The sequence below is a fragment of the Pecten maximus genome, chromosome 8 (assembly GCF_902652985.1).
Source record: "Pecten maximus chromosome 8, xPecMax1.1, whole genome shotgun sequence".
In the NCBI taxonomy this organism is placed as follows: domain Eukaryota; kingdom Metazoa; phylum Mollusca; class Bivalvia; order Pectinida; family Pectinidae; genus Pecten; species Pecten maximus.
In genome coordinates this window covers 25,022,602-25,045,819 of record NC_047022.1, presented here as the reverse complement: position 1 = coordinate 25,045,819, position 23,218 = coordinate 25,022,602, and the positions used below count along the sequence as shown (strand labels likewise).

Here is a 23,218-nt window from a genome sequence, read left to right as displayed (position 1 = left end):
ACATATAACCTCCGACTCAGAGTCGGGGAATGAGACATAACTGGACAATGAAATTGCATTTGATGATAATTTTGCTAACCAAGGGTGCTTGATACTATACTTTTCTTATGTATCAAGTATAACGTTGAACAACATTGACTAGCAAAGTTGGTAATTTTACTGAAGAGCTGTAGATATTGGTGGGTGTAATACCAGGCAGAGGCTTATTGGCAGACAAATACGACATTACAAGATTTAAGAGAGTAGTTGTATGGATATTTTTTGTAACAGGGAAAGAAGATATTAGAGGAGAGTGGAGGACTGGAGGGATTAGAAGCCCTGGAGTATCACAACAACACTAGGATACGCGAACAATCCTGCAACTTATTGGAAACCTACTTCTACTCGGAGTGATATTACCGGTAGGCAAATCTTTATTGATTTAGATAATCTCAATTGTTATCTGACTCACTATATAAATGGATATTAACCAAATTTGACTGTTTTTCCAAAAGATTAATTATAAAACATGATTAGCTGTGAATGCTACCCATGAACTGTTGCCCCGTCACGCGCTGCCCAATCAAATGCGCCTAATATATAATGATTAATTTTAAGATTGATCAAAATTATGAAATTTATTATTAGAAATATTCAAAACCAAAATATTTAGAGGAGTTTTAAAATGTCTCTTTATACTTAATTATTTCAGACTTTTCCTGTGTGTCTGTTGTAATGTTAACTTTATGATTTATCTCAGAAAAAATCTAAAACATGCTATTTAAAAATGTTTAACTTTGAGCTGATCACACCCCTAAATGTATTACCATAATACTTAGATTTGTATGTACATGTAATAGTGTCAATTTTATGTCAAACATCAACAGCAAAATATTACCTTGATGGTAATTTTATTGATAAAGACAACTTACAATAATTTTACAAAAACATTCATGGCTACTGTAAGTATTATCAATACAAGTTACTTCCTTTTGTCACTTTCTTATCCGTTTTGACCATTTCACCAGGTACATTGTATGTTTTTTGATTACAGGATAAACCTGACTAGGCCAGGAGTCTGGCTGTCAACTATACCTAGTTCTACCAGGACAGAGCCAGTTGAAGCATTCAGTGAATTGTAGCAGAATTACCAAAGAAATATAAATGCTGTAGAGGCCAAGGATAGCCAGAGACCTTTTTGTTTCTGTGGAAAACACAATCTATTTCAAAATGGCTATTTCAGGCATAAATCTTAACGGACATGCAGGTAGAATTGGGGCCGTGGTGGCCGAGTGGTTAAGGTGTCCCGACACTTTATCACTAGCCCTCCACCTCTGGGTTGCGAGTTCGAAACCTATGTGGGGCAGTTGCCAGGTACTGACTGTAGGCCGGTGGTTTTTCTCCGGGTACTCCGGCTTTCTTCCACCTCCAAAACCTCGCATTCCTTAAATGACCCTGGCTGTTGATAGGACATTTAACAAAAAAAACAAACAAACAAACAAGGTAGAATTGATAAAAAGTCTCCATCAAGGCATATCTGAAAGTGACCTATAAAAATTTGGTATTTGGTACAAAAATGGCCAAGAAGTAACGATATTTCTGACACATCAAAAGTAATTGAATACAAGATTTGATTATAGACTACTTTGTCCTGAATTTCCCTTTAAAGGGGATTTATATGTGATGGTGGTCAGTGATAGGGCCTGGCTTTTCATCAGTAAACAGAAGTGTTGCAGGTTGCCCAATGATGATTAAAGTATAAAGAATGTGAACTTTGATTATGTTACAAAAAAAAGAGAAGAAAGCAGCAAAAAAAAAAAAAAAAACACTTAAGCATTTAACCCAAACTCACTCCCAAAATTTACTATTTGCAGGTATTATATACAGTAACAAACAATACTGATATCTAGGATTTACTCACAAATACATATGATAAACAGGAAGTGTAACTTCAGTGTCAATAGAACAAATTTAACAATGTGTATTACCATTATGTTAAGTTGACCTGTGAATAAAGGCCATATTTCTCTTCTCTGTCTAGTGACCTTTATAGGCAGGTTGGACTGGATATCCATGAAAAGATGAGCATTCTTTCTTGTAGATTTACGTGAAAAAAATCCCTTATTAATATGGTGTGACTTTCAATAATCTCAAAATAGATGTTACACACAAGTCACATTGATCTATATTAAAGCAGTTGGCAAAAGTATTAAAACCTGTGTTTATTTCTGGTATCAACTCAATATTTTTTTATAAAAGTTAGTTCAATATTCAACTTACTGCAGCCAACTGATGCATTTCTCTGTTTTAATAAGGATGCATATGGCTTTATTTTTTATTTTACCAAAATTTAAAATATGCATTAATATGGTTTTATATATCCAAAATAAATTGATGTATTAATTCATAAAACTGTGTTTTGTTTTTTAATGATATTTTTTATTTTTGGTAATAAAAGAAATAAAGCAGGACAGTGAATGTGATACATGTATGTAAATGAACACGAAGATATAATCAAGTCTAGTTCTCTGCAGTCATGGCCATCATGGCTATACATATGAGAGTGGGTCGACAGAGACAAAGTCAGCATTGGGACGTTCACCTAATCATATGGTAGGGAGCTCGAGACCAGGTTATCATTTGGGATGTGCCAACAGATTTTAAGGCATGCATGGGTGTCAATTAAGCAAGGTTATCATTGGGGGCGTACCACCATGGTCATACAGTAGGGGAGACTAGGTTATTATCAAGGCCGTGCCATTAGATGATATGGTAGGGAGACAAGGTTATCAATGGGGATGTGCCAACAGATCTAAAGGTATGGAAGTCAACATAAACAGGGCCATGTCACTAGATTATATTGGAGGGGAGATGAGATTTTCATCGAGGACATGCTACCAGATCATACGGAAGGGGAGTCAAGGTTAGGGCCTGGATACCCTCCATGGATGGTTTGGGAGAGTCTGGAGCTATGCTGAACTGGAACTTTTGGAGCAAATTTGTGAAGAACAAAAACAGCTCCATCCTTGCTAGTGGTTCTCCTATGCATAGACGTGGACCTAAAACAAGAACAAAATTCATTGAATGTTTTTAATTTTTTTTTCTTTTGATGAAAGTTTAAAGCATCTAGTCTTTAGCTACAAAGATTTACTGAACAGCTATGCATAGCAATGAAGTTTTTACTTTGATTTGAGTTTATTTTTATTTATTTTTTTTAAATATTTGTACATGTATAAATGCATGACAATATGTCATTTATTCAATAAGCACAGGTGACAAAAAAACCACTTAAGGTAGGCATACATATGTATAATGGGTTGGATAAAATGTATTGATGTACAAGAGTTACCTTTTATGGTGAGTTTAAAAGTTAATTACAATTGGGCTTATCATATTAGATAATACAACAGTTATCTTTAAAATTAGTTTTCTAATAGGATTTCATTTTAAACTTGTGAATGGGTGTCCTGATAAAAATCACTAAAAATGTTTTACATGTAATTACTTTACCTAATGAGAAAGGGACAAAGCCATCTCTCCGTCTTAGACTGCCACTCTCATCCAGGAATCGTTCTGGGGAGAACTCGAACGGTTTGTCCCAGTACTTGGGGTCGATGTGGGCAGAGTACAGATTGGCAATGATGATTGCATCCTTAGGAATGGTGTAGCCTTGAAGTTCGCTCGTTCTTTTGGCAACATGCGGTAGTGAAAAGGTCACTGGAAAAAGAAATCACGGGAAATTAATATATGGTAGGCATGTGTGGTGTATCTATTTAAAGTTACATTAATCAAAGATTATTTGTAGCCAGGGAGGTCTCTGTAACTAATGAAACAATGTTATTGAGTTAACATTCATACTAACTCGTTTCTGTATGAAGGTCAAACTCACAATGTCAAGGTTACAATTTATATCCAATTAGCTTTATGACAATTAGAGTAAGGTGACAGCACCCAATATGAGTTAAATTGAGACACTTTTTGTATGTTTGATGCAACATTGGCTTTGAACCACTTTATACATATAATGCAGACCTACATGTGTTTCCAATTCTCTGTACCTCCAGTAGAGCAGCCTCCACATACGGAAGGGTCCCTCTGTCAGTAAGACTAACAGGACGGCCCTTGCCTATCACCTAAAAAATAATCGGTGAATATACTTCTAAGTGTTAATGATCCATCGTACTTTATAAATGGTTTAATGAAAAATGACGGTTATATGGACGGATAATTGAGATTCATTTCCAAATTAATGGCTTAATGTAAATATAATTATCTTTGTTAACATCTATTTATACTTTTGTTTAATTAGAAAGATTTTTGCCATATAGTAAGGAAAAACATATTTATATTATTCTCAGAATTCATTTTTGAAAGAGTTGTTGAGCAGAACATTGGCCCTACTGTTTACCAATGGTTAAAGTCTTTTACTTTTTCCCAATCCAGGTATTAAAATTCCCAAATTAATGGCAGTTCAACAATTAATTGATACATCTGAAAAGTGCCCTATGTACAATTTTTTGAACGTCGGTCTTGGGTACAAATGGTTGCATGAACTCGAGGGAAATACATCATAAACGTATTGTGTGTGATTAAATTCAAATATTCCCTTATTTTAATTTTTTCACACCCTCCAAATTCTCTACCTTGTCTATTTCTGCCTGGCATTTAGCCTGTACATCAGGATAGGTAATCATGTACAGAAGGCACCAGTCCAAACTTGTCCCAGTTGTTTCCCCTCCAGCCAGGAATAGGTCGACAATTATCTTGTAAATGTTGGCCTCTGCAAAATAAATATAAATTAATGCTGTCCATCAAACAAACATAGTGGTAACATAACTTCGATGAGAAAGTCATGAACAGAAGAAACTTTATACTCAGTAGTCTTTGCATAATTCACAACCCAAGGTCCCCATAACAAGAGGCTCAATAGACCTGTATTGCTCACATGATATTCACTTCAATAATTCTCTGCATTTAAGTTAATGAAGGATTAGCTTGAATATACATTTTATATGATGGAGATATTACGCAAAAAAAAAAAGAATAGAAAAGAGTACACAGATCAGAGTTCAGAGTACACTCCAGTTTTTAGCTCACCTGGTCCAAAGTACCAAGGTGAGCTTATGCCATACCCTGGCATCCGTCCGTCTGTCCGTCAATAATTATCTTGTAAGCACAATAACTTGAGTAAATAATTAACCAAGTTTGATCAAACTTTGTATGTAGATATATATCAACAAGATCCCGGACGAGTTCGAAAATGGAAATTGATTCGACAGTAATTTTGAGTTATTGCACTTTGTAATTATTATTATTAACATTTTTTTGTTCACATGGGCCGAAAAGTAATTCTTTTTAAAACGGTACTAGTCCTGAACAAATAAATGGACTTTGATGACAAGATAAAGTTAGAAATTATTATGCCTCTGAATCAGCCAATCAAAAGCAGTGTTACAAACAGCAATGTATTTTTTTTACTTTATGGGGTCTAAGCCAATGAAAAAACTTGTTTCAAACAACACTAAGTTATTAACCTTTAGATTGTTTCTGTGTTTTTACCCCTGGAATAAGGGTGGAGGGCATTTCGATTTGAAAAATTTCCAGGCTTTATCCCTGAACCTACCTGCCAAAAATCTTTATTCTAGGCATTATAGCTAATCAGGAGTGTTTTAGTGTTTTAACGAATTTAACCCCTGTGACCTTACTCTTCAGCTAAACCTGTTTTTTGTATGAGATGATAAATGAACATACATGTACATCAGTATTGCAATCTAGTAAAGTAAAGTAATTAAGTCCTTTTAGTGAGAAGTTAAATAAAAACATTGAAGTTTTTTTCATGATACTACTTGGGCATGTCTAGTCTTATTATAGAAAAAATAGCTAGAAATACCTATACATGTATAAAGAATATATATAATTGATCAAGTAAATTGTGGAATATCAGTAGACTAGACATGCCCCTTTGATGGTACCTAGACTTCGAATTGACACATTAAAATGTACCTGTGTAGAGTTCTGGGTTAGATTTATCCTCGCACACTTGTAGATAGAGATCTATGAAATCTCGGATGTTGTTTCGGTCAAATGTTTTCCGATGTTCGGTGATGGTTTTAGACAGGTAGGATTTTACCTTCTCGATAGCCGCTCTGCGTTTAGATATCAACTGGAATGGACAATCAAGTCAATATTTTGTGAGGGATTTCGCGTTGTTCATGGTCATTAAAGAAACAGCGAAAGTCAATTAATACCCAGTGAATAATTATTCTTGTATAATAATGTCTGTGTTTCTATTTATAGATAAATAGATAATAAAAGTATCGTTGTTTTTCCAAGATCTATATATACATGTACATTGTATATATAAGCAATGGGAAAATAAACATATTACAATGTAAAACCATTTTTCTTCCATGAATCGTTCCCTATAATAAGGGAAATGAAAAAAAAATCCTTTTCAAGAATGACAAGATTAAGTCAACTGATAGTTTGAGCCATTGTTGGAAGAATCAGTTCAAAAGTAGAAAGATATTTGAAAAACTTAAATCGGAGTATTTTGTATTTGTGAAATATCCTGGTAAGCGATGCAGACCCTCTAGGCCTCTTGTTTTTGACAAAACAAGGGGTGTACTTGATACTATAGGTAATACTAATCTAAGGTCTGTGGTTGTGGACACAGGCGCTTGTACATCTAACAGGTAACATCCAATGTACACAAGTACTGGATTTAACTTAATCGTCGTTAATTGTACATTTAGTAAATGAACGAGGCATTTTAATCACGGGGATCTGAGAATTGTTTTGTTGGGGTCTTTTTTGGGGGGGGAGGGGGGGGAGAGATTAAAGTTCGCTAAAGATGACACCCCAAATCTTAATCTATAATGACATCAGGGATGTTTTTTTGACCCGTATTTTATTCTAGACCCCCCAAAAACGCCTGAAAATCCGAAGTGCTATCCACACTAGGGAAGGTCCAAATACATGTAAACCTAACAAATTCTCATGTGATTATAACAACATTTTGGTTTTTGACTAACGAGATCCCACTGTATAGCTAGACCTCTTGAACACGATCTAATCAAGATCCTCTGTACACCCTACATTTTGTATATGGGATTAAAGGATATGTACATATACCTGGCGACCGGATGGGAACCACCTCGTTATGGAGAAGAAATTTTCCTTGGCGAAAGGGGCATTCAATTTGAAGATTTCTTCCAGAACACCTGTGAGTTGTGTGAACCGTTCTTCGTCATACTGGAACCTAAAGAAGATTTAATTAATCTTAATGGGACAAGTATAGATACCTTTGCAGTACTAAAACTGTTAAGTACTTTGAGTTACGAAATATGAACATATAATATTAAAAGGTGGGGGGTTCCAGCACTTTGTGATGTACCTCTAACCAAAAGGAGTTCCAATTAATTGGAGTTTCTCCCCTTTACTATAGAAAAATGATACATACGAAAGAAGCACAGGTACTTGGGGTCAGGAACTAAAGTTATAATGGAATTGAATAAAGCGCTTTTTAAAAAAACACCCGTTTCTGGTTGTTATAATATAGTTCTTATAACAACCAGAAACGGGTGGGTTTTTTTTTTTTAAAGCGCTTTATAATCGATTCCAATGTTGTATCGGTGCATAAATAGACAAGAAATGATGTTACAAATTAAAATTGGACAATTCCATTATAACTTTAGTTCCTGACCCCAAGTACCTGTGGAAAACAAGTCGGTTTGTCAAGGCCACAGGTTAATATTAACTATTATAAAACTACCACACATAACTTCTTGTGGTTTCTTTTCATGCTCAAAACTCCAAATCGCAACATCTCGGCCTATTCAGCCAAGACCCAGAATGTTCACGTTATATTCCGAGTCTTGACAGAATGTGTCGGGTTGTTACGATCTTGTCCAAACCAAAATAAGATATATTCCGTTTGAATCTTTGGAGAAGTTTTTTTTTTACTTGTTTTGTTTAACTGGTCATTAATGAACAGTTGTGCACCTTTCTTGGGCTTTATCTTTAGTGTGGGTTGGAAATGCACTTGTTTATTCATGCATGCAATTTATTTATTTTTTCCATTTAAAAAAAACTCGGTTTTAGTATTGATTATACCCACCTTTCCCCAAACATAACACTGCAGATGATATTAGTTGCTGCAGACAGAAGGCACGGTTTCATCCGAACTGGCTTCCCATTGGATGATATCAACGTTTCCATGACGACTGCGATCTCCTCTTGAATTTTCTCTTCTAGAGATTTCTTACCCACGCCAAAGTCCCTGAGTGTCTGAAGTGTGAATCTCCTCAGTGTTTTCCATGGCTGGCCACTGTTGTATGTTAAACCTGTACAGTAAGGTCACTGTTGTATGTTAAACCTGTACAGTAATGCCACTGTTGTATGTTAAACCTGTACAGTAATGCCACTGTTGTATGTTAAACCTGTACAGTAAGGCCACTGTTGTACGTTAAACCTGTACAGTAATGCCACTGTTGTACGTTAAACCTGTAAAGTAATGCCACTGTTTACGTTAAACCTGTACAGTAATGCCACTGTTGTACGTTAAACCTGTACAGTAAGGCCACTGTTGTATGTTAAACCTGTACAGTAAGGTCACTGTTGTATGTTAAACCTGTACAGTAATGCCACTGTTGTATGTTAAACCTGTACAGTAATGCCACTGTTGTATGTTAAACCTGTACAGTAAGGCCACTGTTGTACGTTAAACCTGTACAGTAAGGCCACTGTTGTACGTTAAACCTGTACAGTAATGCCACTGTTGTACGTTAAACCTGTAAAGTAATGCCACTGTTGTACGTTAAACCTGTACAGTAATGCCACTGTTGTACGTTAAACCTGTACAGTAAGGCCACTGTTGTACGTTAAACCTGTACAGTAAGGCCACTGTTGTACGTTAAACCTGTACAGTAATGCCACTGTTGTACGTTAAACCTGTACAGTAAGGCCACTGTTGTACGTTAAACCTGTACAGTAATGCCACTGTTGTACGTTAAACCTGTACAGTAAGGCCACTGTTGTATGTTAAACCTGTACAGTAATGCCACTGTTGTACGTTAAACCTGTACAGTAATGCCACTGTTGTATGTTAAACCTGTACAGTAAGGCCACTGTTGTACGTTAAACCTGTACAGTAATGCCACTGTTGTATGTTAAACCTGTACAGTAATGCCACTGTTGTATGTTAAACCTGTACAGTAAGGCCACTGTTGTACGTTAAACCTGTACAGTAAGGCCACTGTTGTACGTTAAACCTGTACAGTAAGGCCACTGTTGTACGTTAAACCTGTACAGTAAGGTCACTGTTGTACGTTAAACCTGTACAGTAATGCCACTGTTGTACGTTAAACCTGTACAGTAATGCCACTGTTGTACGTTAAACCTGTACAGTAATGCCACTGTTGTACGTTAAACCTGTACAGTAAGGCCACTGTTGTACGTTAAACCTGTACAGTAATGCCACTGTTGTACGTTAAACCTGTAAAGTAATGCCACTGTTGTACGTTAAACCTGTACAGTAATGCCACTGTTGTACGTTAAACCTGTACAGTAATGCCACTGTTGTATGTTAAACCTGTACAGTGAGGCCACTGTTGTACGTTAAACCTGTACAGTAAGGCCACTGTTGTACGTTAAACCTGTACAGTAAGGTCACTGTTGTACGTTAAACCTGTACAGTAATGCCACTGTTGTACGTTAAACCTGTACAGTAATGCCACTGTTGTACATTAAACCTGTACAGTAATGCCACTGTTGTACGTTAAACCTGTACAGTAAGGTCACTGTTGTATGTTAAACCTGTACAGTAAGGCCACTGTTGTATGTTAAACCTGGACAGTAAGGCCACTGTTGTATGTTAAACCTGGACAGTAAGGCCACTGTTGTACGTTAAACCTGTACAGTAAGGCCACTGTTGTACGTTAAACCTGTACAGTAAGGCCACTGTTGTACGTTAAACCTGTACAGTAAGGCCACTGTTGTACGTTAAACCTGTACAGTAAGGCCACTGTTGTACGTTAAACCTGTACAGTAAGGCCACTGTTGTACGTTAAACCTGTACAGTAAGGCCACTGTTGTACGTTAAACCTGTACAGTAAGGCCACTGTTGTACGTTAAACCTGTACAGTAAGGTCACTGTTGTACGTTAAACCTGTACAGTAATGCCACTGTTGTACGTTAAACCTGTACAGTAATGCCACTGTTGTACGTTAAACCTGTACAGTAAGGCCACTGTTGTACGTTAAACCTGTACAGTAATGCCACTGTTGTACGTTAAACCTGTAAAGTAATGCCACTGTTGTACGTTAAACCTGTACAGTAATGCCACTGTTGTATGTTAAACCTGTACAGTAATGCCACTGTTGTATGTTAAACCTGTACAGTGAGGCCACTGTTGTACGTTAAACCTGTACAGTAAGGCCACTGTTGTACGTTAAACCTGTACAGTAAGGTCACTGTTGTACGTTAAACCTGTATAGTAATGCCACTGTTGTACGTTAAACCTGTACAGTAATGCCACTGTTGTATGTTAAACCTGTACAGTAAGGTCACTGTTGTATGTTAAACCTGTACAGTAAGGCCACTGTTGTATGTTAAACCTGTACAGTAAGGCCACTGTTGTATGTTAAACCTGGACAGTAAGGCCACTGTTGTATGTTAAACCTGGACAGTAAGGCCACTGTTGTACGTTAAACCTGTACAGTAAGGCCACTGTTGTACGTTAAACCTGTACAGTAAGGCCACTGTTGTACGTTAAACCTGTACAGTAAGGCCACTGTTGTACGTTAAACCTGTACAGTAAGGCCACTGTTGTACGTTAAACCTGTACAGTAAGGCCACTGTTGTACGTTAAACCTGTACAGTAATGCCACTGTTGTACGTTAAACCTGTACAGTAATGCCACTGTTGTACGTTAAACCTGTACAGTAAGGCCACTGTTGTATGTTAAACCTGTACAGTAATGCCACTGTTGTATGTTAAACCTGTACAGTGAGGCCACTGTTGTATGTTAAACCTGTACAGTAATGCCACTGTTGTATGTTAAACCTGTACATTATGGCCACTGTTGTACGTTAAACCTGTACAGTAAGGCTACTGTTGTACGTTAAACCTGTACAGTAAGGCCACTGTTGTACGTTAAACCTGTACAGTAATGCCACTGTTGTACGTTAAACCTGTACAGTAAGGCCACTGTTGTACGTTAAACCTGTACAGTAATGCCACTGTTGTATGTTAAACCTGTACAGTAAGGCCACTGTTGTATGTTAAACCTGTACAGTAATGCCACTGTTGTATGTTAAACCTGTACAGTAAGGCCACTGTTGTATGTTAAACCTGTACAGTAAGGCCATTGTTGTATGTTAAACCTGTACAGTAATGCCACTGTTGTATGTTTAACCTGTACAGTAAGGCCACTGTTGTACGTTAAACCTGTACAGTAAGACTTTTTTAGCAATCAAACATTCCGAACATTTGGCGGGAAACAAAATGTGTTTCCAGTAAAACAAAGGGAAACGCAATATTGACGCGGAATGGAAATGAAACATATGGACCTTATGTCAAAATTACTAGAAGAGAGGGAATTTTATTTTGCTTTAAATAGCGCTAAACATACGAAATAAGACAGTTTCCACATCGCTTTGAACAAAACGCAAAATGTTTACTCGCGAAAATTACGTAACAGTTTCACAGTATAACATGTACATGTGTGCAAAATACATTAAAATTGTAGCGTTATAAATGGCAGCCCTATTGCATATTTTAGCTTCTTCGGTACGGTTAATATCACCACGACGGCAATTACGGCATCATACAATCCGAAATCTATATCTCCGATAAAATAAACAGTATGAACCGTTTTACAACATAAAAGGGAAGTACAATTCAAGTTAATTTGGTAAAAAAAATTACAACACAACAATTCTAGTATAGTACATGTATTAGTTCATAAGTCCAGTTTGTATAAATCAGTTTAACCAAAGTTGTTCGTTTATTACAGAGGAAAGACTGTGTGATTTTATGTTGTTTTCAGACTAGCCTTGACAATGACCTTGAAGGTATTAACAGATCCTTGGACGAATGATGTACTTTGACCGTGTTGGAAACATTTGTAACGGTACGAACCTACTGGGGGCTAGTTCTTACTTTATGTGGGTAAACAGGTTCGTTTTTACAAGCTAACGGCTCGCTTGAAATGGACATAAAATCACAAGGTACATCGGTATTTTATAAACGAGTTAAAACAATTCTGACCCAACCGTGACAAACAAAAACGGCCATGGTGTGCCTGGCATATGCTGCCCTGATTGACTGTTCAGAACGATGGTCTAGTGCAATTATCAAATAACCTGATAAATAACGAAATACCTGTGTATGTATAACCGTTGCAGTTACAAGATAAGGTTCTCCTGTTAATGAATTCGTAATACAGGATCACGTCCCACTAAACGAGTAAAAAACTATCTATCCACGTCACGGAAACGGCCGTATAATTGCCTATGTATTGCATATAAGTTCAGTAACGATGGTTCTATTGCCATTATCAAATAACCCGTGATAATAAACGAAATATCTTGATAATAACCGTTGCAGTCAAAGAGTTTATAACAATATATACATGGATACATATTCAATTATTCACCTGTTCCTCTAGAGACGCCGACCAGAGGTACGAACAGCTGGGGTCTATCTGTGAATACGTCGGCTTTCTTCACAAACGCTTCGTGTATGGCGTCGTAGCCGTTAACCATGACGATGATGGTTGAACCACAAAACAGCGTGTACACATCACCGTAGATCTCAGCCAACTTCGTCAATTCCAGATAACCCTTGGGATCCTTTTTGAATAAAATATCATTTCCGAAAAACAGTCTTGGTTTAGGCCCCGGTGGTAAGTTACTAGGTTTCGATAAGAATTTCATGAAAATTATAAATGTAAGGAGTCCAAGCAAAATGCTGCCAAGAATGAATGTTAACATTTTCTCCGAGTACGAAACTTATATCACATTTAAAGCTCTAATGTTACTCAGTACGGAGAATCCTCTATCTGTCCTTATAGTAAACCTGTACAAATATTAATGTTGGCCCGGCAATGTTTCTCCTGTTAATGATTTCGTAAGGTATTCCGGATCACGTCCCACTAAGCGATAAGTAACTGATCAATATTCCACGTCACATGAACGGTCCGTTTAGCTGTGGTCTTATCTATTCAACCGAAATCTTGTGATCTTATAAAAGTACATTTAGGGGGCATCTAAACAGGAAAATCCAGTGAAAACAGTGATATTTTGTAAGCCTATATATTCTTACATGTACTATGGTGCAATTTAACAGAAATAACTTGAACTTTTAGTGGGACTTACTGTTGAAATGTAATTTGTTAAGCTGTAAATTTTAACAAAACATGCATGTTTTACGGGGGGGGGGGGGGGGGGGCATAATTAGCTTATTTGTATTGCATATATCGCACAAAATAGTCAAGTCGGTTTTTTTGCTCACAAGTGTCTAAAGCACAAAATAGGAGCATCAGTTTGATCATATTTGAGTTTATAATATGTACAAGTATAAACACTGTTTTTGTTTTGACATTGAAATGCAAATAGCGGTCGTGAATAATATCACACAAAAATTGTGAGATCCGAACGTCCTAAGTACTCAAGAAATGATGACAGAGCCGCCTTTTGACCCGACACCATTCCGTAAGAAGGTAACAATGCTGCCGTGAACACATGGTTCTTTGTCCAACATAAAAATGGTTACAGGAGTGAGCACATTTCTGTGTTCCCCACATCACACTCGAGGTCCACACGAATTCTGACCAGATCAGACCCTCTTAAGTACTGAAGAAATGATGACAAAACCGCCTTTGTAACAATCCGGCCGTGGACATGTGGTTCGTTGTCCACCATTCAAATGATTAACGGAATGAGCACATTTCCGTATTCTCCACATCCCATTTGAGGATCACACGAATTGTGACCAAAATCCGACCTCCTAACTACTGAAGATATGATAACAGGACCGCCTTTTGACCCGACACCATTCCGTAAGATTATAACAATGATGCCCCATATCCCACTCGAATTCTGACCAAGATCCGACCATCCTAAGTACTCCAGAATTAATGATAGAACCGCTTTTTGACCCGACACCATTTCGAAAGAATGTAACAATACTTCCGTGGACATGTGGTTCCTTGTCCATCATTAAAATGGTTACCGGAAAGACCACATTTCCGTGTTCCCCACATCCTACTTGAAGTGCACACGAATTCTGACCCAGATTCGACCGTTGTAAGTACTGTAGAAATGATGACAGAGCCGCCTTTTGTCCCGACACCATTCCGGAAGAATGTAACAATGATGCCGCGGACACGTTGTTCTTTGTCAACCATTGAAATGGTTACCAGAATGAGCACCTTTCCGTGTTTTCCACATCTCTCTCGAGGTTCACACGAATTCTGACCAAGATTCCATCGTCCTAAGTACTCTAGAAATGATGTCAAACCCGCCTTTTGACCAGGCACCATTCCGTTAGAATGTAACAATACATGTACTTCCACGGACATGTGGTTCCTTGTCCATCATTAAAATGGTTACAGAAAGGAGCACATTTTCGTGTTCCCGACATCCTACTTGAAGTGCACACGAATTTTGACCAAGATTCGACCGTCCTAAGTCTGTAGAAATGATTACAGGGGTCCAGTACTAATGTTAAACGGTGAATATTAGGCGTTGACCCCACCTGTTCTCGCTACTACTTTTGAAAGTATTTGAAAGATCTTCCTCAATATTTCACATGTAAGCTTGCCTGGTTTTTAAAGTTGTAAAAGTAGAGAAAACAAACATACTTCACTTGTGGAGTGCCAAGATCTATCCGACATTTATTTTCAAATAGTAAGACAGAAATTGGAGGCCTGACCAAGTAGTCAAATAAATGCTTGTACTTGAAAGTAGGTGACTCTTTAAATAGAGAACACACCTGTTTGGACTCTTAACTTTTATCTACCTATATGAAACTTAAAATGTTTGCACACCACACAAAACACAACACTCTTGTTTCTGTTCACATTTTACTGATAACAACACCAAAAAGTAAGAATATTTATATACTAAAGTTTCTTTAATATCACAAAAATATCATAAAACAACAGATTTTAATAAATAAATTGTACTGAGATCCTAATGAGCAGGAATGGGACAAGTGTTTATATTTTACTTAGCAAAAGAACAAAAAGGCACCCAACTTGCACAGGCCTCTATTGCATGACCTGTTTGCAAGGCATGAATTAGTCGGGTATTTCAAAATATATATCAACTAGAAATATTACATTATTTATGAATTGTTTACAAAATAGATGCAGTCAGTTTACAGTACATTGTAAAGGTGTGATTGCACAACCACCGAAATATAGTGCTATTAAGTTGAATATTTCAAATCAGATTGGCATCAACAACAAAATTTACAAATTAATCAAACTCCAAGTCACAGTAAATGAATATTGTTTCCCTATACCCTGCAGGAAGTTGCCAAATTCAACAATGGCCATACATAGGAATTCACATAAATTAAAAATCAAAATTAAAGGCAAAGTGAGTGGGGACTCGCATGGAAATGGTGTCCAGTAAATGATCTCATTTCAGTCACATCATCCTTGGGGGAAATAGTATTGAGAAGAAAACAGTGATGCCATGCAAACACCAATTAGGAGAAAAATGTAGATCAAATGGAGGACTGACCATTTTACTTTGACCATGACAATCATCAACTATTTCCATGGTAGAATGACAAAATGTTTTTTTTCTACCGAAAATGGAAGCAATGATTTCCCTACCTTTTTCATTGCTAAGGGATACTATATGGTGTGAACTAAACTGGTTGCATACAGCTGGGTTAACATCCATGCATTACCTTGTGAATAAGTGCAAGTCAAGAGTGATTTTTGACATTTTACATTGAACAACAACACTAAAATCTTAATCAGGGCCCAGTTGTTCAAAAGGTGATTTGAACTTAATCACTTCATCAGTGACAATCTCATTTCTCCATTACTTCAAAATCTATGTGTGTATATTTCTTGAACTAGGAAGGTAGGAAGAGACTGACGAGTGTTGTAGTTTTATGAAATTTTATCAAGTTAGTTTAACCGGAAATGATTTTATCAGGATTATGAAATTGTTGTTAAACCGTGATTAGCTTAATGACCTTTTGAACAACTGGTCCCAGGTGTATTACTGTTAGGATCCTATATAGTGCAAAAAAGAATATGAACTTAATTAATCTGTTTAGGGTTCATCATGCACAGGGCACAAAGTGATGTTTTTACCAGGTGGCCTATTTGGCTACCAAGTCATAAAAGCTGGGCGCCAATTGGAAACGTTAGTCGCCCAGCCAAATTGTCTTTAACCCTTTAAGCCCTGATGATGCATTAATGCATCACCGGGCCGGGGCCGAATGATGCATTAATGCATCACCGTGCCGGGGCCGAATGATGCATTAATGCATCACGGAAGTAGATTTTTTTCTGCATTTTTTTGAAGTGATGATACAGCGATTTAAATAATCATGACTGATTCTTACTTGAATGAGATAATGTTTGGTAATAAATAATGAAATTAACAATACGTAACACAACTTTAGATGTCTAAATTTACGTATAATGTCCAACTTGTTTTAAACTTCTGCTCTCGAGAACTTCCGGTCAGACGGGAGCGAGTAAACAACTGATTCCCGAAAAAATGCAGTGTCTGCCAACTCGCTAGCTTTTATGATCAAATCTCCACCATCTATCAAAGACACGGTTCCAAAACTACTTGCATGGTTTTATATGTATGTTTCATTGTATTTCTGTTGATACTTTATCGGGAAAACGAGCTAATAATTCTGATTTTTAACACAAACAGAAGACCGAGTATTCTAATTTTAGTAACACAGATCATGATCACATGACCATATCTTATCCAAGATGGCTCTATAAACACACACATATTTTGCATGAAAACATTCCTGTGGACATGACACAGGTGATGGTCACAGGATGACTATATAGTATGTTGACCCAGTGACCCCTGTAGTCATTTACACCGGTGATGGTCACAGGATGACTATATAGTATGTTGACACAGTGACCCCTGTAGTCATGACACCGCTGATGGTCACAGGATGATTATATAGTATGTTGACACAGTGACCCCTGTAGTCATGACACCGCTGATGGTCACAGGATGACTATATAGTATGTTGACACAGTGACTCCTGTAGTCATGACACCGCTGATGGTCACAGGATGACTATATAGTATGTTGACACAGTGACCCCTGTAGTCATGACACCACTGATGGTCACAGGATGACTATACAGTATGTTGACACAGTGACCCCTGTAGTCATGACACCACTGATGGTCACAGGATGACTATACAGTATGTTGACACAGTGACCCCTGTAGTCATGACACTGCTGATGGTCACAGGATGACCATATAGTATGTTGACACAGTGACCCCTTTAGTCATGACACCGGTGATGGTCACAGGATGACTATATAGTATGTTGACCCAGTGACCCCTGCAGACATGACACCGGTGATGGTCACAGGATGACTATATAGTATGTTGACACAGTGACTCCTGTAGTCATGACACCGGTGATGGTCACAGGATGACTATATAGTATGTTGACACAGTGACCCCTGTAGTCATGACACCGGTGATGGTCACAGGATGACTATATAGTATGTTGACACAGTGACCCCTGTAGTCATGACACCGGTGATGGTCACAGGACGACTATATAGTATGTTGACCCAGTGATCATGACCCCTGTAGTCATGACACCGGTGATGGTCACAGGATGACTATATAGTATGTTGACACAGTGACCACTGTAGAAAAGACACCAATGATAGTTACAGGACAACTAAACACAGTACAGTGACCCTGTGTCACCATTTCAATCTCTTGCCTTCAATGTAATTTTGAAAGGCTTAGGACTTATGATATAATTATATTCTCCTTCTAAGTTGGGAATCTGTGGTCCAGGTGTAAAAGTTAGCTGGTGCATGAGATGTGTGAAAAAAAGGAATGCTTCAACATCAACAAGGCTTTCTCCTGGACAGCGTCGTTCACCGGCTCCATATGGCAAGTAGAAATCTGGGATTGATAAATCTCCATTGTCATCTAAAAACCTACAAAATTAAAATATATATATTCTGACAAATGGAACCCTGTTTACTTGTAACATTGATGCCTGAAATATATAATAATTTTTTTCAGAAGCAAAACATAAGACTAGAAATTCAGTCTCTCAATACAACCACAACTACATGGAGAACTGTCGTCCAGAGGGCCAACTCATACCCACCGCCCCTCTGGTGAAGATTTTCCAACAAAACCTACGGCAACCTAAATTTGTGGGGAAAAAACCTGCATGCATATGTACACATTATGAGTCCCTAACATTCCTGTGTATTTCAAATGAAATCGGTTGATAGTTATATAGGAGTTGTCCGAGTTGTCTTGACGAAGTTTTCCACAAGAATATGGGTATTGAAACCTGGTAACCATGGAAACCAAAAATTCTGTAGAGAAATATCATGCATGCACATTTACACATGGTCCCTATCACTCCTGTGTAGTTTGACTTGAAGTAGTTTACAGGTTTATGAGGAGTTGACTGGACAAAATTCCTCCTCACCCAAAAACCGAAGTATAGTGACCTGGTTACCATGGTAACCACAAAATTACAACATGATATAACTTCGTTGCGGGGAGTATAAAAAGAAATTATCCCTTAGAAATCACATTCAAACCCAGACAAATAGTTATCATAATCAAATCTAGCCAATCACAAACCACATTCAAATCTAGCCAATCTTCAATCACAATCAAATCTATAACCAATCATTAGTCACAATCAAACTTAGCCAATCATTAATCACATTCAAATCTAGCCAATCATTAATCACAATAAAAAAAAAATCACAAGCAAATCTAGTTAATCTGTAATCCAAAATAAAATCTCATCAGTCATTAATCACTATTTCTGTACACAATACTGACCTGTTTGGGTCAAACCTCATTGGGTTTCTCCAGTGTCTTTTGTCGTGGTGTACACTCCAGACATTAAAAAGTATCAGTGTATCTTTGGGAATGTCATACCCTAAAATATCAGAAACATACTTATAAAGTAGGTTAACAATTAAACAGGTCATAAGCTTCACGTTGTGGTTCATTTATCTAGAAATTGTACATTATTACAGGTATTAGGTACATATACTGTATGCTTACTGATCATGACACCATTGAATTACACTAGAGGAAAAAGAATATGCATAAGAAACAATTTACTAACTTCCTATTGACAAACTATATTAATTTAAACTGTTCTTACTGCTGGGTTTATTGGATTGATACAATTTTTTCCTGTTGATATCTTTAAACTTATCATATTCATATAATTACACTTAAAAGAAAAGTGTAATTTTCCTAATTTTCCAAAAATACTTAAACCTGAACAGGAACATTTTATTGTAGTTGAGCCAAATTGTTTTTATTGAAATTTCAAATAACTGTATATGTATGAAAATCATGCAGAGAATTTCTAAAGCACAACCTTTGGTACCAATATTTATATCCATTAGTAAGCCTAAGGGACAAATACAACTAGAATTGTCTCAGAGTAGGGGGTGGACAAATTGCAGGACAATCAATAAAATTATTGAATTTGTTAGCATTTTTTACAGAACTGCAAGTAAAAGACCTGTGTAAACTCACTACAAAGCATATATGTGCACTAAACTGTAGATAAAAGCTTGTCAATAGACCTTTCTTATATTTACCCTGGAATATGCAGCTCTCCATGGTTCTATGAGGCAATAGGAAGGGGTATATGGTGACAATTCTTTGAACTTCCATTATCACTGCCGATGTGTAGGGTAGATAAGGCTGGTCACATAGATTTGGGAAACGCTTTCTCCCGACAACCTCGTCCAATTCTTTCTGCACTTTCAGTTGAATCTCTGGGAAGGCCACCATATATCCCAATAACCAAGTTAATAAGACAGGCACTGCCCCAAACCCTGACCCCATTATTGTCAGGAGAAGATAATCAATGTCATCAGTCTCAATTTGACCGTTGTCTTCGTTATTTTCCAGGAATAATAACAGCTGATCCACCATATCTCTCATGATACTTGGGTGATATGTATCCTTGTGCTTGTTCAGATGATGGCGGATATGTTTCAATAGAATCCTGCTCTTTTCTCCCATTTCCTTAAATTCCTCGCCACTAAAGGTTCGAAGAATAGGAAAATAATCACTCAGTTTTCTTTTCTTTGCTGAAAACCTCTTCTCTAAGCAATCAAACAACACATCAACAGATTCATCATCTGGACTGTACGGCTCGTCAAACACAAGTTGTAGCATTATATGGAGATGGGCGAATTTAAAACTTTCTGCTGGGTCAAATGCTTTTATCTCATCAGACTGTTGTAGAAAATAACAAATAAGGCTCATAATCTCATCTGTAATTTTCTGTTCCACACAATTTCCTGCTGCAGAACAATAGCTATCCATGCTTTCTTCAACAAACTGCCTCTTCACTTTGGTTTTCGAACCAATATCTGCTGTTGATATTCCTATTATGAATAAAAAAGCAATTCGCAAATGTAGAAAAAACCAATTTCATAGAACAAATTCACCTTGGTCTGTTGTTTAATTAGAAGGTGTTCAAAGATTTTAAACATTTTTTACTTTTATGACCAAACATATCAATTTCTGGGGCTTGGTTATAACAACATATTTGAAGATTTCAGCACATTTTGACTCCTGTGACCTTGAATGAAGGTCAAGGTTATTCATTTAAACAAAGTTATTAGCCCTTCACCCCATCATGCCACATGCCTATTATCAGGTCCCCAGACTTTTTAGTTATCAAGAAGATGTCTCTTATAATTTTTTTTACCATATTTGACCTCATTTTACAGATCTTAGCATATATGACCCCTTTGACCTTGAATAATTGTATGTAGGCCAAGGTCATTCATTTAAACAAACTTGGTAGCCCTTCACCCCAGCAGGCTAAATGCCCATCATCAGGTCTCTGAACCTCTTAGTTATTAAGAAGTTGGCGAAACTTTTTTTTAGTATATTTGACCTCTGTGACCTTAAATGCCGGTGAAGGCGCCTAGGCCATTTCTTTGAACAAACTAACTAGCCCTTTACATATACCCCACTTTGAATATCGGTCAAGGTCATTCATTTGAAGAGACTTGGTAGCTCTTCACAACATCATGCTACAAAATCTCATAATGATTAGATATCAACATGTTTTGTAGCCCGAGTTTTCTCTTGCCCTGTCACCATGTCTGGTGTAGGGCCAGAGCGCACTACTATATGAAAACGTGGAATTATCCGACACCATTTGGTGTCGCTAAGAATTTGGTGGATATACAATAAAATCGGGTGTGACATAACACCTACCTTACATATATGGATAAATGAGATGTTTATTAACCCCCGGCATACCCATTTAGTCCAATCTAGGTGGTTTATTCCGCCCGTATAGACCCTCGCTTTACGCTAGTCAAAATTTCGTACTGCTGACCCGCCATTTTGTAAGTGACAGTACGACTAACCACCCGAATCGGAACACAATGGACCGAAAAGACCACGTATCATTTATTGTGTTTTTCGTCTTACATTGTTTAAAATAAGAAAACTAAGCTTATTATTTCCCAAAACCTGTTATATCCAATTTAAAAATTCATTATTTATGAATTATAAGCGGTAAAATATATAAAAATAAATGTATTTTTTTTCTTTTCGCTCCATCGCGCACTGATTAGGGTAATTAGGCCGACCGCGACCTACATGGTTAGCAATATGGCGCCGAGTCAAGTATGAAATTTTGGCTAGTGTACAACGAGGGTCTATAGGGACGGAATAAAACACCTAAGTGGGAGTAAAGGGGTGTTCTGGGGTAAATAAATATCTCATTTATCCATATATGTAAGGTAGGTGTTACGTCACACCCGATTTTATTGTATATCCACCAAATTCTTAGCGACACCAAACGGTGTCGGATAATTCCACGTTTTCATATAGTAGTGCGCTCTGGCCCTACACCAGACATGGTAACAGGGCCAGAGAAAACTCGGGCTACATGTTTTGGTAACTTTTAACCACAGGAGAATGCTACAGGAGTCTAGCTAAAAACTTCTTTTTTTTCATCAACTTTATGACTCCTTTTAAACTTTTGTATAATGATGCATATTAATTTTTACAAAAAAAAAAAAAAATGGATTATGTTCAGCTATTGGTTGTGCCAACGTTGGAAACATATATATATGTGGCATACCTCTCTGACGGTTTCCTAAATAAAGTATATCGTTGGATTTAAAGTCTGGTCGTCCTGAAAAAAACAGTTGATCAGCTGAGAGGCCATCCAATATTCCTTGCAGACTACAAACAACTATAGTGTTGTAATTTCCTGTCTTGATACTATAGATGTCACCATACCAATCCTTTAGGTTTGTCAATCTCAGATGTGATTTTGACCGAAAATAATCAATGGACCCTAAAATGGGAAGCTTCCTGGGTCCTAGCGGGTAGTTGGTTGGACTTCTCCTTTTCAAGAGATAGATAAAACTCAATGAAAACAGAATTATAACTACCCATCTGTTCACTTCCAGCAAGGATGATCCCATGAATAACATCTTCTCCAGTATGGAACTAATGCTTACTTCTGATTTAATCATCGTTGTTAAATTTGTTGAAGACATATTGTATAATAATTGTAAAGAATATTATTTGTAAATTCAATAAGTGAGTTCAAAGTTTACATAAATCCCATAAATTGACGTTTTGGCTGAATTACAGACATTCCGTCATCATGCATACTGTATGTCCATTATGTCTTAGATATGCAGACACTTTTAGGTAGATTGTGATTTATCTAGGACGTTCACTACACATACGTGTGTAAGTTAGACAAAACAACAAACAAATGTGGGGAAAAAACACAGGTTGACTGCTGATTAATAAATATCCTGATGCTTCGTTTCTTTTGGGTTGCAGCAGCTGAATCTCCATTGTCTGTGTCAAACAAATGCTTAAAGAGAAGAATGCTTACATCAAAGCAAATAAAATTAAAGGATTAGTGATTTCTATTTTGTTTGATAATTATTTAATACAAAAACGATAACTTAAAATCGGAACACTGTAT

The 23,218-nt window shown here is 37.0% G+C and overlaps 2 protein-coding genes across 2 annotated transcripts in view; one reads left to right on the top strand and one right to left on the bottom strand.

The window, feature by feature from the left end:
- The window catches only part of LOC117332937 (importin subunit alpha-9-like), an 18,131-nt gene extending 16,326 nt beyond the window's left edge, over positions 1-1,805 (top strand). The window contains exons 12-13 of the mRNA XM_033892017.1: positions 271-401; positions 1,034-1,805. Coding sequence (XP_033747908.1) covers positions 271-393 — 123 coding nt within the window. The 3' untranslated portion in view covers positions 394-401; positions 1,034-1,805. The remainder of the gene's footprint in view (positions 1-270; positions 402-1,033) is intronic.
- Positions 1,635-23,089, bottom strand: LOC117332226. The gene is made up of 12 exons (XM_033891111.1): positions 22,352-23,089; positions 19,833-20,630; positions 19,054-19,153; positions 17,947-18,179; positions 12,638-12,991; positions 8,099-8,324; positions 7,114-7,240; positions 5,983-6,142; positions 4,623-4,759; positions 4,016-4,112; positions 3,490-3,696; positions 1,635-3,038 (listed from the first exon to the last, which is right to left on the bottom strand). The coding sequence occupies exons 1-12, from the start codon at positions 22,773-22,775 to the stop codon at positions 2,860-2,862; spliced, it is 3,042 nt and encodes a 1,013-aa protein (XP_033747002.1). The 5' UTR covers positions 22,776-23,089; the 3' UTR covers positions 1,635-2,859.
- Positions 23,090-23,218: the final 129 nt, after the last annotated feature.

Bases quoted from the DNA above. Each gene is read 5' to 3' on its own strand.
- LOC117332226 (XM_033891111.1), bottom strand. From the start codon at position 22,775: ATGTCTTCAACAAATTTAACAACGATGATTAAATCAGAAGTAAGCATT. The intron at 7,241-8,098 runs GTGGGTATAATC...AATCTTCTTTAG, and splicing joins AGTGTTATGTTTGGGGAAAG to GTTCCAGTATGACGAAGAAC. The intron at 4,760-5,982 runs GTACATTTTAAT...TTTATTTTGCAG, and splicing joins TAACCCAGAACTCTACACAG to AGGCCAACATTTACAAGATA.